This window comes from Nyctereutes procyonoides, unplaced genomic scaffold, assembly GCF_905146905.1.
Source record: "Nyctereutes procyonoides isolate TBG_1078 unplaced genomic scaffold, NYPRO_anot_genome, whole genome shotgun sequence".
Taxonomy (NCBI): domain Eukaryota; kingdom Metazoa; phylum Chordata; class Mammalia; order Carnivora; family Canidae; genus Nyctereutes; species Nyctereutes procyonoides.
The window spans coordinates 24280578-24293699 of NW_026575121.1; the positions used below are offsets into that span (position 1 = coordinate 24280578).

A 13122-nucleotide genomic window follows, 5' to 3' on the forward strand; every position below is an offset into this window, starting at 1 on the left:
ACATATATGCAAATATATATGCATATATATAATTGTCAACTATAATAATAATTTTTTTGCATCCAACATATTCATCTTTATTCCAAGGGCAATCTGTCTATTTTGGTCACCATTGTATTTCCAGTACCACCTACTATAGTTCCTGGTACAGAGTATTCAACAGTCACTCACTCTTTTCCTCATTCACTCAACAATAAATGCTATGCACTTAAGGTATAGAAGTTTAAAGAAATGCTACCAACAAGCTACCACAGTAATGGTAGAGGAGAAATCAACAAAACAACAACAAAATGAAAAATATAAACCCAGAAACTAATAAGTATTCTAAAGGGTATAAAACAGTGTAAAAGTATACACTTTTGGAAGCAGTACCACTTTATATAGAATACTCAGAGATGAGGGGTTTCCAGGTGGTTCAGTCATTTAAGCACCCAACTCTTGATTTCAGCTCAGGTCATGATCTTAGGGTCATGAAATCAGGCCTGTGGCCTGAGTTGGGCTCTATGCTCAGCAAGGCATCTGCCTGCCATTATCTCCCTCTCCCTCTGGCACTTCTGCTCATGCTCTCTCTCTCTCAAATAAATAAATATTTATAAAAAAGAATATTCAGAGATGAGAACTCTGTGGAAGTTGACATCTGATTGAGGCAGAAGAGAAAGGGATATAACTATTTGGTCGTAGAGTGTTTCTGGCAGAGGGAAAAAAGAGCAAATACAAAGGTCATTATATAAGATGCATGGTGTAGTCAAAAAGCAGTAAGATACATGTGACCAGAACTATGTGAATAGAGAAAATAATGAAAAGAAATGAGATTTAAAAGAAACTTAGAAGAAACCATGTGCAGTCTTCTTGAATCACTGAATTCATGAGTGCTGAGTGCTAAAAGTCACAACCCTAAAAGACTATCCAAAGGAAATATATGAATATATTACAATGTTCTAGATATTTCATCAGGACACAATACATTTCCACAGAGAATACTTATTCTTTCATAAAGGATTCTGCAATAGAATTGTGAAGACCAGTCACGAAGACATAAAAAGCTAATTAACTGTATAAGTAAGTTTATGATGATGTCACATGATCCTAAATAAAGGAATTCTAAAATTTCGAAGGAGAGAAAGGATACCATGAAAAGTTTTAAGATATTTCTTAGGCATGGATGAACTAAAATTAGAAGCCAAGGGGTTATTTAGAATTAGATACTGGAGATTCCAGGCAAGAGAAATATCATGAGTGAAGTATAAGTGAAGGGAATTCACAGCACATGCTTAAGAGAGGTGAAGGCAGTTTCATTTATTTTTGAGGAAAAATTCCCAGGGAGGGGTCTAGAAGCTAAGTGTGGAAGACTATGCATATCAAAATATCTTTAATTGGCTAAGGAATGTTCATAATGAGCCAATGATCTGAGGTGGGAAGGAGATTATTCTGTTTAGGGAATTCAAGTATGATGGGGTGGTGGAGCAGAAAGGAAGAGAGGTGGATGATAAGACTAGAGATTTAAGCAGAGTTTTAGAATTTTCCAAATATGGAGTGTGACTCTGCTCTTTTAAGGAAAACAAGCTAATCTATGTTCAATGTAAAAAAGATTGTGGAGAGTGAATTGACAGAGTGGTGCAAGTATAGGTCAGGAACTTCATGATAATGGTCTTGACTTTCAGTTCTATGTGAACTGTCCTCAAAAGGACTCAGCAAAGGCACTCCATTCCTCAAGAACTTCCAGAAGTCTCAGTCTACAGCAGGGAAGTAAACCTCTTTCAAAGGGTTGAGAAGTTATTTCAATTTCCCATTTTTTTCTGCTTTCAACTGCTTATGAAGTTGTATCTTGCACCTCTTCTACCTTCCATATCTTACATGGATACCTATCATTGGCAAAGTTTAACCCGGAACCAAATGGAGAGAGTATTTCTGGGAACTGCAGTTCCAGGAGTCTACTGAAAAGTCCAGATGAGCTTGGAAGGAAGTGGCAGTGATGAATAGTGGAAATGGACAATCCAGTGGAGAAAGAAAGATCAGATGACTGAAGTAGACAACTGGACTTTCCAATCATCTTCACACAAAGCAAATCAACCTTAATATCATTCTTTCATATAACATTTAATTTGACAGAAGATTGCTAAAATGAAAAACAGAATGAGGAACATTAACACACCATTTTAGACATAAATCTATTCTTACATACTTGTGGATGTCGCCTAACATTATCCAGCTACAAGCACCCAAATGTCTTTCAACATCCCTTCATATGACATAATTATAGAATATTTACTATTCTTGTTAATTTCATCTTTCTATTTGTCACTCTCTAATGCTTTTAAAATATGACGTCCAAATTTAAGCACAGGTCTCATAGTGAAATCTGACTAATAATAGAGGGGAACTATTTCCTTCAATTATTGTGTTGCTGTCTGCATATTCATGCAGCCAAAGTTTAAATTAACGTTTTAGAATTAGTTTCACATTTCTGCCTAATACTGAGCTTGCATTCAAAATTTTCCAGTATTTTGCACATGAACCACTGCCAAGTTGGGTCACCTTCCTGAATAGATTTTGGATTTATCCACACAAAATCAATAGCTGAAGCCAAATAACTGGGTGAAATTTCCAAAGGAAAGTTAGCAAAGAATATGAATAGCAGAGGCAGATAGCCAGCAAGGTAAGATGTGGACACTCAAGGTCAAATTAATATCTAAATATTTTAGCAAGGAAATTGAAAATTAGAAAAAAATGTTACTAATAAAATAAACAAATACATAATAAGAGCCAATAAAGAGCTTAGCCTCAGACATACCAGGAACACTGAAATGCTGTGCTATATTAAAACAGTTAAAAAGAAAATAAATAATAGATTTGCTTTCAAAGCACAAATTGAATAGATTAGATGAGGACATATGGGTGATCAAAGAAGGATCAGAAGCAAAGATGTGATGACAAATTATAATAACACTCATTTAAAGGTGTTAGAACTGAGAGAAAATAGTCATGTAGGAAGATAACTGGCCAGTAAATTTTCTTCACTAAAATGATAAGCCATGAGCATCTGGAGAATATTGGAGCTTCATGTTTCCAAAAGAACTTGAAATCACTTAAATTTCAACAGATGTGACACCACATATAATCCATTTGTAGTTTCAAAAATAAATTAAGATAGAGTTGTTTAGAATGTTGAGTATATTAAGTCTTCTCCATTTTAGTTTTAAATATATTTTACTATAGAGCATATATTTTAAAATGTCTAAAGAAAAAAATATCACTATTATTGTGTGATAAATTGCAGAGCAGTCCAAGCAGCTGCACGAAAAACATCTTTATTACTAAATTAATAATTTCAAACTAGACCAGAAGGGACCCTTATCCCTCTGGATATGGAAGCATATTGTTCTTTGGCTTAGCTAAGCCAGGAACTCCTAATTGTAATGAAATGTGCATAATTAAATGACTGCAGTTGGACTTTGATATTTTGGTTGATGAAGTGTTTGGTTACATTGATTTTATATGGTTCACACAATTTCAGTAGTGGTACTATACCTTGTCATGAAATATTCAAAGGAAAAATTTGACAGTAGTGTTACAAAGCATGTGTCTTCCTCCTTTAATTTGTATATTTTCATTTAATTTACTAATCAGCTTAAAGGCTTAAAGAAGAAAAATTAAATAACACTGAAATTCTGTATAAGAATAACAATTAGAAGACTTATAAGTGGCTGACGGTCATTAGTGATTTGAAAAGATGTTGAATCTTAAGAGCTTTTTGATAAGTAGCAACTATAAAGCTTAATGAGATTTATCACATATAAATTCTTCCCTTGAATTGGAAAGGGAAAGTTCTATATTTTACAATTGGTTGTTTTGTTTTTTTTTTTAGTTTTTTTTTAATAAATTAATTTTTATTGGTGTTCAATTTACCAACATACAGAATAACACCCAGTGCTCATCCCATCAAGTGTCCCCCTCAGTGCCCGTCACCCATTCACCCCCACCCCCCGCCCTCCTCCCCTTCCACCACCCCTAGTTCGTTTCCCAGAGTTAGGAGTCTTTATGTTCTGTCTCCCTTTCAAATCATTAATAATAATTATAATGTAAATAAGAAAAATTATTAGCATTTTGCATAGAGCTTACTATAAGCTAGAAACTAGATTAAATTGCTTTTAGGATAATTATTTCTAAGGTATGAAATGTTATGGATATGAATTGTTATAACTGATTATTCTATTCTAGAAAGGAGACCACATGAAAAAGAAACCATACCACAAAGTTCACACATTTAAAGTGCACAATTCAAATGATTTTTGCTATCTCTATAAAGCTGTTAAAATACTTATTTATATGTAGAAAAAAAATCAAAGAAAAAACATAAATAGGTTTAAATTATTTCAGCAGTATTTCCTGGGTGATATTAACTCAGTTTGAACCCAACATTAAAATGGTACAGAAAGTCAGGGATCCCTGAGTGGCGCAGCGGTTTGGCGCCTGCCTTTGACCCAGGGCGTGATCCTGGAGACCCAGGATCGAGTCCCACGTCGGGCTCCCGGTGCATGGAGCCTGCATCTCCCTCTGCCTGTGTCTCTGCCTCTCTCTCTCTCTCTCTCTCTCTCTCTCTCTCTCTCTCTCTGTGACTATCATAAATAAATTAAAAAAATTAAAAAAAATGGTACAGAAAGTCAAAGTTATTTTTTTAAAAAGTAGATTAGTTGGTTTGTACATCTAAATATTTTCATTTGCTATAGAAGTTTCCAGGAGTTCTGAAATCCATATTTACTATATCAATAAATACTTTATAGCATATACTGCAAGTATGATTTTTTTCTTCCACATATCATATAAGCAAAGCCATACCAAACATAATGTGCTATGATGAAAATTTATTCTTTAGCTCAGGCTGCTATAACACGACACTGCTGACTGGGTAGCTTATGGAACAGGGTTTTTTTTTCCTATTTTCAGGAGATTGGGAAATCTAAGATGAAGGTGTAGACTGACTGGAGTCCCTGGTGAAGGCTCTCTCTTCCTGGCTTGCAGATTGCCACCTTCTCACTGTGTCCTCACAGGTGGAGAGAGAGAAAAGGCAAACTCCCTGGTATCTCTCCTTCTAAGGGCACTGATCTTATCATGAGAGACCCACCCTCAAGACCTCATCCAAACTTAATTACAGCCAAAGCCCCATCTCCACATACATCCCATTGTGAGTAAGACTTCAACATTGAATTTTGGTTGATACAACTTATTTCATAGTATAAAGGTTATAAGTTATAAGAAAACAGCAAAAGAAAAGTTGTGGGTTTTTTGTTTGTTTTTGTGGTACAGACCTGTAGCTCTTTACTAGAAAGAAAAGGAAGAAAAACAAAGAGCAGCTGTGCAAATAGATATAAAAAGATAAGTATGCCAGCAGCAAATAAGAGAGGTTCATTTAAACAACTAAAATCTTAAATCATCTATAATTGCTTTATGGCTTTGTTTACAATTTATAGGCAATGTAGATATAAAGTCCATGATGAATAAGTTTTTTTTACTTTAATATTATAAAATACTATATATATATATATATATATATAGAGAGAGAGAGAGAGTATAATTGTGCCCCCTAATAGAAATGTACCAAGCCTATAGAACTTATTTTAAACATAAAAATTAATTCAACACAATGACAGCAACTGTTTTAACCTCTGCTGATATAGCTCTGCCTCTGTGATTAAAATATGAAATCTCCTTACCATTGTGTAGCTGTGGGCCACCTTCATCAACTCAATGCACCCCTGAGCATCTGCGAAGGCACGGATCCCCAGACAGTTGGACGGGTGCAAGAGCTTCATGAGGAAATGGCAGCACACTTCCACCACTTGAGGAAGCTGAAGGAGGCATGCTGCAGCAAGAAGGTTTTCAATGGTGTCTTCCTTTAATTCCAAGCAACCTAAACATTGGGTGAAGAGAATTATGAAACTCTGTTTAAAACCAATAATGGGTACCACTGTCTCACTCCAAATGTTAAGTCAATCTGTTAAAAATGACCTGAACCTAGATCCATAATCAAGATAAATATAATTCATTAAAGGCCAGCAACTCCTTTCGGCATTTTACATTTCTTCATGTGCTGTTCAAAATCCTCTAAGACGTACTAAATATGTGAGTCTACTGCAGCAGGAATGATGGTTGTTCCTTTTTTGTGAATTAAGGAAAAAAATAGGGACAAGCAAGTTTCACAAAACATGTCTATAGACTTAAGAGAGCAAGAGTTCATGAAGTTTCTGACAATATGTTCATGTGTATATTTATATGAAACACCTATGTGTGAATAACGAATTAACGAATACATATGTATTATATATATATAATAGGTAAATGTAGATTGCTAATATTGTATTTAACTCCTTGTACCCATGTTTTTAATTTTCTATAATTTTTCTTTTTTTGTCAGTTATCTTAACCTCAAAAAATGGGCTCTTCAGTGTTTCCTCTTTTATCTAACTACTCAAGTAATTTATTAATGAGTGGGGCTATTTTCAAATGTTTACAAATCATTCCTGTGAAGCTTCCGTACTTAATTATTTGGGGGGTAGGTTTTATTTAGCAATTCAACACATCTTTAATAACTTTATTCCCCATTCAGATTTTCTGTGTATCACTAAGTACTTAGTATCTCTAAGTCACAGAAATGGCTTATTCCATCTTAGTTTTTGTGGCACAGGCTGCTACTTTTCACTGGAAATAACTTTGCTCATTTTCCTGAACACGGGGAGAGGCCACATGCTAATGTCATGACATGTCAGTGGACTATGAGTAAAGGGATGTGTGTTACTACTACACCAGGGCATTTATGATATGAGTGTACTTCATCCAAGCTCTCTTTCTCTTCTACGAGCAAAGATGACATAAAACCCTGGTGGATGAAGGATGCACAAGGAGCAAAGAGCCTGAATCTACACCAAGAACTACCAGTTCCAAATAATAATCATCAATATTTAAACTAATAATACTCAAATAATAAACTGAAGTACTGAAATATATTTTTAGTTTTCTTGGCTTACTAGTTGTATTGGTTCTTGCAGTCCAATCTACTCTAAAGTGTGTAGTTTTAATTTTATTGTAATTAGTGTGTATCTATAATGTTTGGAAAATTTTCATACCATAGATTGTTTATTTTTGCCTTCTATCATTCTTATTTTTTAAATTAACCTATTTCTCTGGTCTATTGTCTAATCATTTCAGGAAATCAACTATTTTGGGTCTTATTAATGCATAATATAGAGTGATGGTAATGGACATGAGTTTTTTAGAAAATTACTTTTATTAAATTTACTCAGAAATTATTGGCCTTGCTAAATATGAAATTCTAGAAAAGTATTGTCTATTTTTACTGAAGTGGTTCTTGCTCCTTACTTTTGCTTCTTCAATTTTCTCTTAGAGACTATTATCAAGGGCTGTGTATTGGATCATATCATTCTCTCTTCCATATCTGTGATTTCATTATGTATTCTATTAACTAATTCTCTTTCCAACATATTTAACAGTGTGTTTAAACCTGATATGTTAAACTTTAAAAATGTTTCATTTTTACTTCTAGAAGTTCTCTCCATGAAAATTATTTATACTCAAATTTATATTTTCATATCTACCTTTACATTCATAGATATATTTTTTGGTATATCTACTATGCTGTCTAACTCTGACTTACTAAAAATTTTTTTCAAGATTTTATTTATTTATTCATGAAAGACACAGAGAGGCAGAGACAAAGGCAGAGGTAGAAGCAGCCTCTCTGCAGGGAGCCTGATATGGGACTTGATTCTAGGACCCCAGGATCACCATCTGAGCCAAAGGCAGACACTCAACCACCGAGCCACCCAGGCACCTGACTTACTAAAAATTTAAATAACTTAATTGTAAAAATTCTACCCATGGAAAAAAATTTTAAAAATTAAAAAAAAGAAATTCTACCCATGAGAATTACGCATTTCACAGAGTTCTTAATATTTCATAAACATCAGTTTTTATTCCTGATTTTTAATAATGTCATTCTTTTTCTTTGATTATGGATTTATTTCATTTCTACTGTTTTATCTTTTTATAACTTTGCAACATTCAGTTTTACTATTATTACCCAAAAATAAGTATCTGTGTTCTCCATTTAATAGCAAAATTTTGAGAATTTTAGAATCTTTCAGAGAAAATAATGTTGTTTTATTATCCTCTCTGAATATTCTAAATTTTGACTGAGGTTTGAATTATCCAAACAAGTTTTATTTATGTATTTCTTTTACCTTTTGCCTCATTAAGATATACATTGCAACCTCTAATAGTCAAAGATGGTGATCAGTCCCTAAAAAAAAAGGATATTTTAATTCATTGGTGCACTTGGAAGACAGGCTACCCAAAATTTGGAACTTGTATGTAAGACCATAGGGAAAAAATAATTGATTAACTTTAATTATTAATATGTTATCTTCTAATTGAAATTTACAAATGTATCATTGCTAGTTGGAATATATTTTCTACTTTATAATACTACAATTTTTTCAGATTTTTCCTTTTTTCATCAGTAGTATTTTTTAAAATTTTTATTTATTTATTCATGAGACACACAGAAAGAGAGGCAGAGACATAGGCAGAGGGAGAAGCAGGCTCCCTGCAGGAAGCCTGATGCTGAACTTGATCCCAGCACCCACGGATCATGACCTGAACGGAAGGCAGATGCTCAACCTCTTAGCCACCCAGGCATCCCCCCCATCAGTAGTATTTCTATAGCATGTTAGAAAAGTTGTCTTTATAAGCAGAATGCCTTTTTTTTTTTCCACACAAAGTTTGTATTCTGGTTTTCTTTAACCTATAGTAATTTGCAGGACTACTACAATAAACATCCATATACTCTTTACGTAGCTTCACCAAGTGTTAACATCTGCCATATCTTTCTCTCTCTGTGTGTGTATTTATGCTATAGTTGCTGTGTTATTGAATTATTCCAAACATTATATTTCACCCTTAAATACTTCACCATATGCTTCTAAAAACAAAGGTTCTCCTACATAGCTACAATATAATTTTTACATTTATGAAATTGATAATTTGCTATGATGCAAATTTCCTCAAATGTCCAAATAATATGCCTTATAAATTTTATTTTTATTTATTTATTTTATTTATGTTTTTAGGATTTTATTTATTTATTCATGAGAGACAGAGAGAGAGAGGCAGAGACATAGGCAGAGGGAGAAGTAAGCTCCCTGCAGGGAGCCCGCTGTAGGACTTGATCCCAGGACTACCAGGATCATGCCCTGAGCAGAAGGAAGACACTAACCACTGAGAAACCCAGGCAACCCTATAGATTTTATTTTTAAATTCAGGCTCTAATCAAGATTCACAATATATTTATGTGCTATGTCCCTTTATTCTCCTTTAATTTATAACTGTTCCTCAGCCATATTGACATTCATGACATTAATATTAGTGAAAAGTCCAGACTAGTTGTTTTTTTAGAATTCCCCAGATTGGATTAGTCATATTATTTCCCCATGATTACATTTAGCTGAAACCTTTTCTGGCAGGGACACTATAAAGGTGATATTACACCTTTTTCAATACCTTACATGGGGAAGTTCATGATGCAAGTATGTCTCCTGGTTGACGTGTTAAGTTCGGTACCCTGTTTAAGGCAATGTCTTCTAGATTTCTTCATTTTATATATATTTTTTTCTATTATAATTAGTAAGTAATCTGTTGGGTGAGGGATAACTTTGCTTTCAAAAATGACATTTCACTTATAACTTAACATGTTTAATAGTTAAAGAGTATTATGTTTTATTTATGAGTGTCACTGATAGAATAAGACAGCAAAGGAATCTAAAACATACTTCCAAGTATAGCAAGGGATTTAATGAAGAAAGAAAAAAGTAGGTAAAATGGAAACAATAAATTAGAAAGGAACAGTGTCTGAGAGCAAAATTAAAATACTTCTTTCATATTTTAATTTATAATTAAATTTACCTAAAGTTTAGCTTTAATATAAAAGAGGGACATTATCAATAATAAAAGTTAAAACAGTTATTTTTAAACTTACAAGATTTCAATAAATGCACAAGAATCTTATTATTCGGATATTACCAACTAGTAGAACATTGAGTATCATAGGTCAATTCAGCAGAGGAGACATTTGCCAATAGTATTTTTGGAAGTGTTTATATTTCACACTATCATTCAATAATAATGCCAAACAGTATATTCATCTGAAGCTGAAGGATTCATACAAGCTCAAATGATTTAAAATATGTCAGTGCAGCTACATATATATTTTTTAAGGTTTATGGATATTATAGTCAGTACCAGAATGAAGTATTCTTCATGTTATAGAAACTTGTATTCGATAGATTTTAAATGATTTATTAAATGTGTACTTATAACTTATATGAATAAAAATATGAAATATAAAGGAGGTAATATGAATACCTTAAAATCTATTGTTACTTGCAATTGATCACATGTATAACAATTTCTGTTAACATTTATATCTTTAAATTATTTTCATGATTTAAGACATTTGGAAGAATTTTACCTAAAAATTTTTAGTAAGATTGCCAAGAATATGGTTATATACTTCCTAGCATGAGTCCTGTGAAAATCAGATAAAAGAGATGAATGCAGATGGCATGGTTTTTATGGATTCCATTTTATTGTGATTTCAGAACATTGGGAGAATAACTTCCTTTAATTTTAACGAATTGTTTTCAACAACACTTAGGCAGGAAAAAAAAATCACACAGTAGCCCTAACCTACTATTTTTGAAAAGGCCTGCTTGCAAGACTTGCCCTTGACTGGTGTCTAAAAACTTAGATTTCAAAGGAGTTCGTACCATAAACTAATACAAATCGCTCACTGTATCAAAGGTGTTTGTAAAAATAATATGGCTTATACTGAACACCTGTTTTTCTTTCCATCTTGAATTTTGGTACATGCTAAGCAGAGGCTGCCTATATGATCAGCCCCCGATAAAACCCAGGGCATGGAGTCTCTAATGAATCTCCCTGGTTGGCAACAATTCACATGCTTTGTCACATCTCATTGAAGAGGACATTAAGTGTGCCCTGTGTGATTCCACTTGGAATGGAGCTTTTGGAAGTTTGTGCCTTGTTTCTCTGGGACTTTACCTGTTTCCCTTCCCTGACTATGCATTGCATTCCTTTGCCATAGCAAATCATAGCCATTGGTACGACAATATGCTGAGTCCACTGAGCCACCAAAGTAAATCACTGAACCTGGAGGCATATACTTGGGATGTCCCACCATAGCATTCTAATTAGAATTGCTGGAGTGGTCGGTAAAGTTGAAGATATACTGTGCTTATGGACTGAAAAATATAACATTCATATCTCAATTCACCCCAAATTAATCTACAGATTTATTATAATCATATTCAGAATTCCAGTAGACTTTTTGAAGAAATTACAGAGCTGATTCTAAAATTCATATGCAAATGCAATAACTGGAATAACCAAAACAATTTTGAAACAGAACGAAGTGGGAGTAACAATGCTACCAGATTTTAAGAACTATTACAAGGCTACAGTAATTAAAACTGATTGGTACTTATCTAAATATGGACAGATCAATGAATAAAAATAGACTGCAGAATTAGAACTACCCATATATAAATCATTATTTTTTGCAAAGATACTAGACATTTTGAGAAAGGATAGTCTTTGAAGAAATGGTACCGATACAGATACCCATGTGCAAAATTTGTATTTTGTTTTATTTTTAAAATTTTTATTTATAATCAATCACACAACATATATTATTGATTTCAGAGGTACCAGTCAGTGATTCCTCAGTCTTATGTAATACCCAGTGCTCAATATATCATGTGCCCTCCTAATGTCCATTACCTAGTTACCTCAACCCCCCACCCACTTCCCCTCTAGCAATCTTCAGTTTGTTTCCTTTGATTAAGAGTTTCTTATGGTTTGTCTCCCTCTCTAATTTCATCCTGTTTTATTTTTTCCTCTCTTCCCCTATGATCCTCTGTTTTGTTTCTTAAATTCCACGTATGAGTGAGATCATATAATTGTCTTTCTCTGATTGACTTATTTCATTTAGTGTAATACCCTCTAGCTCTCTCCACATTGTTGCAAATGGCAAGATTTCATTTTTGATGGCTAAGAAATAGATATGCCTCCCACATCTTCTTTATCCATTCATCTGTCCATGGACATCTGAGCTCTTTCTATAGTTTGGCTATTGTGGACATTGCCGCTATGAACATTAGGGTAAGTATCTTTGGGGTAAATACCCAGTAGCATGATTGTTGGGTTGTAGGGTAGCTCTATTTTTAACTTTCTGGGGGAACCTCTATGCTGTTTTCCAGAGTAGCTGTACCAGCTTGCATTCCCGCCAACAGTGTATGAGTGTTCCCTTTCCTCTGCATCCTTGCCAACATCTGTCATTTCCTGACTTGTTAATTTTAGCCATTTTTACTGGAGTGAGTTGGTATCTCGTTGTGGTTTTGATTTGTATTTTCCTGATGCTGAGTGATGTTGAGCATTTTATCATATGTCTATTGGCTATTTACATGTCTTCTTTGGAGAAATGTCTATTCATATCTTCCACCTATTTCTTGACTGGATTATTTGTTCTCTAGGTGTTGAGTTTGATAAGTTCTTCATAGATTTTGGATGCTAGCCCTTTATCTGATGAGACATTTGCAAATATCTTCTCCCATTCCATCGGTTGTCTTTTGGTTTTGTTAACTGTTTCCTTTGCTTTGCAGAAGGTTTTTATGTTGATGAAGTATTAATAGTTCATTTTTGTCTGTGTCTCCCTGCCTTTGGAGATACGGCTAGCAACAAGTTGCTGTGGCCAAGGTCAAAGAGGTTGCGGCCTGTGTTCTTTAGGATTTTGATGGATTCCTGTCTCACATTTAGGTCTTTTATCCATTTTGAATCTATTTTTGTGTATGGTGTGAGGAAATGGTCCAATTTCATTTTTCTGCATTGGCTGTCTAATTTTCCCAACACCATTTGTTGAAGAGGCTGTCTTTTTTCCATTGGATATTCTTTCTTGCTTTGTCAAAGATTAGTTGACCATAGAGTTGAGGGTCCATTTCTGTGTTCTCTATCCTGTTCCATTGACCTATATGT

At 33.8% G+C, this 13122-nt stretch overlaps 1 protein-coding gene across 2 annotated transcripts in view; it reads right to left on the bottom strand.

The window, feature by feature from the left end:
• Positions 1-13122, bottom strand: part of KLHL1 (kelch like family member 1) — a 363304-nt gene that overhangs the window by 188968 nt on the left and 161214 nt on the right. For both annotated transcript variants that reach the window (XM_055336047.1, XM_055336046.1), the window contains one exon: positions 5712-5908. In XM_055336047.1, the coding sequence (XP_055192022.1) occupies positions 5712-5908 (197 nt within the window). The remainder of the gene's footprint in view (positions 1-5711; positions 5909-13122) is intronic.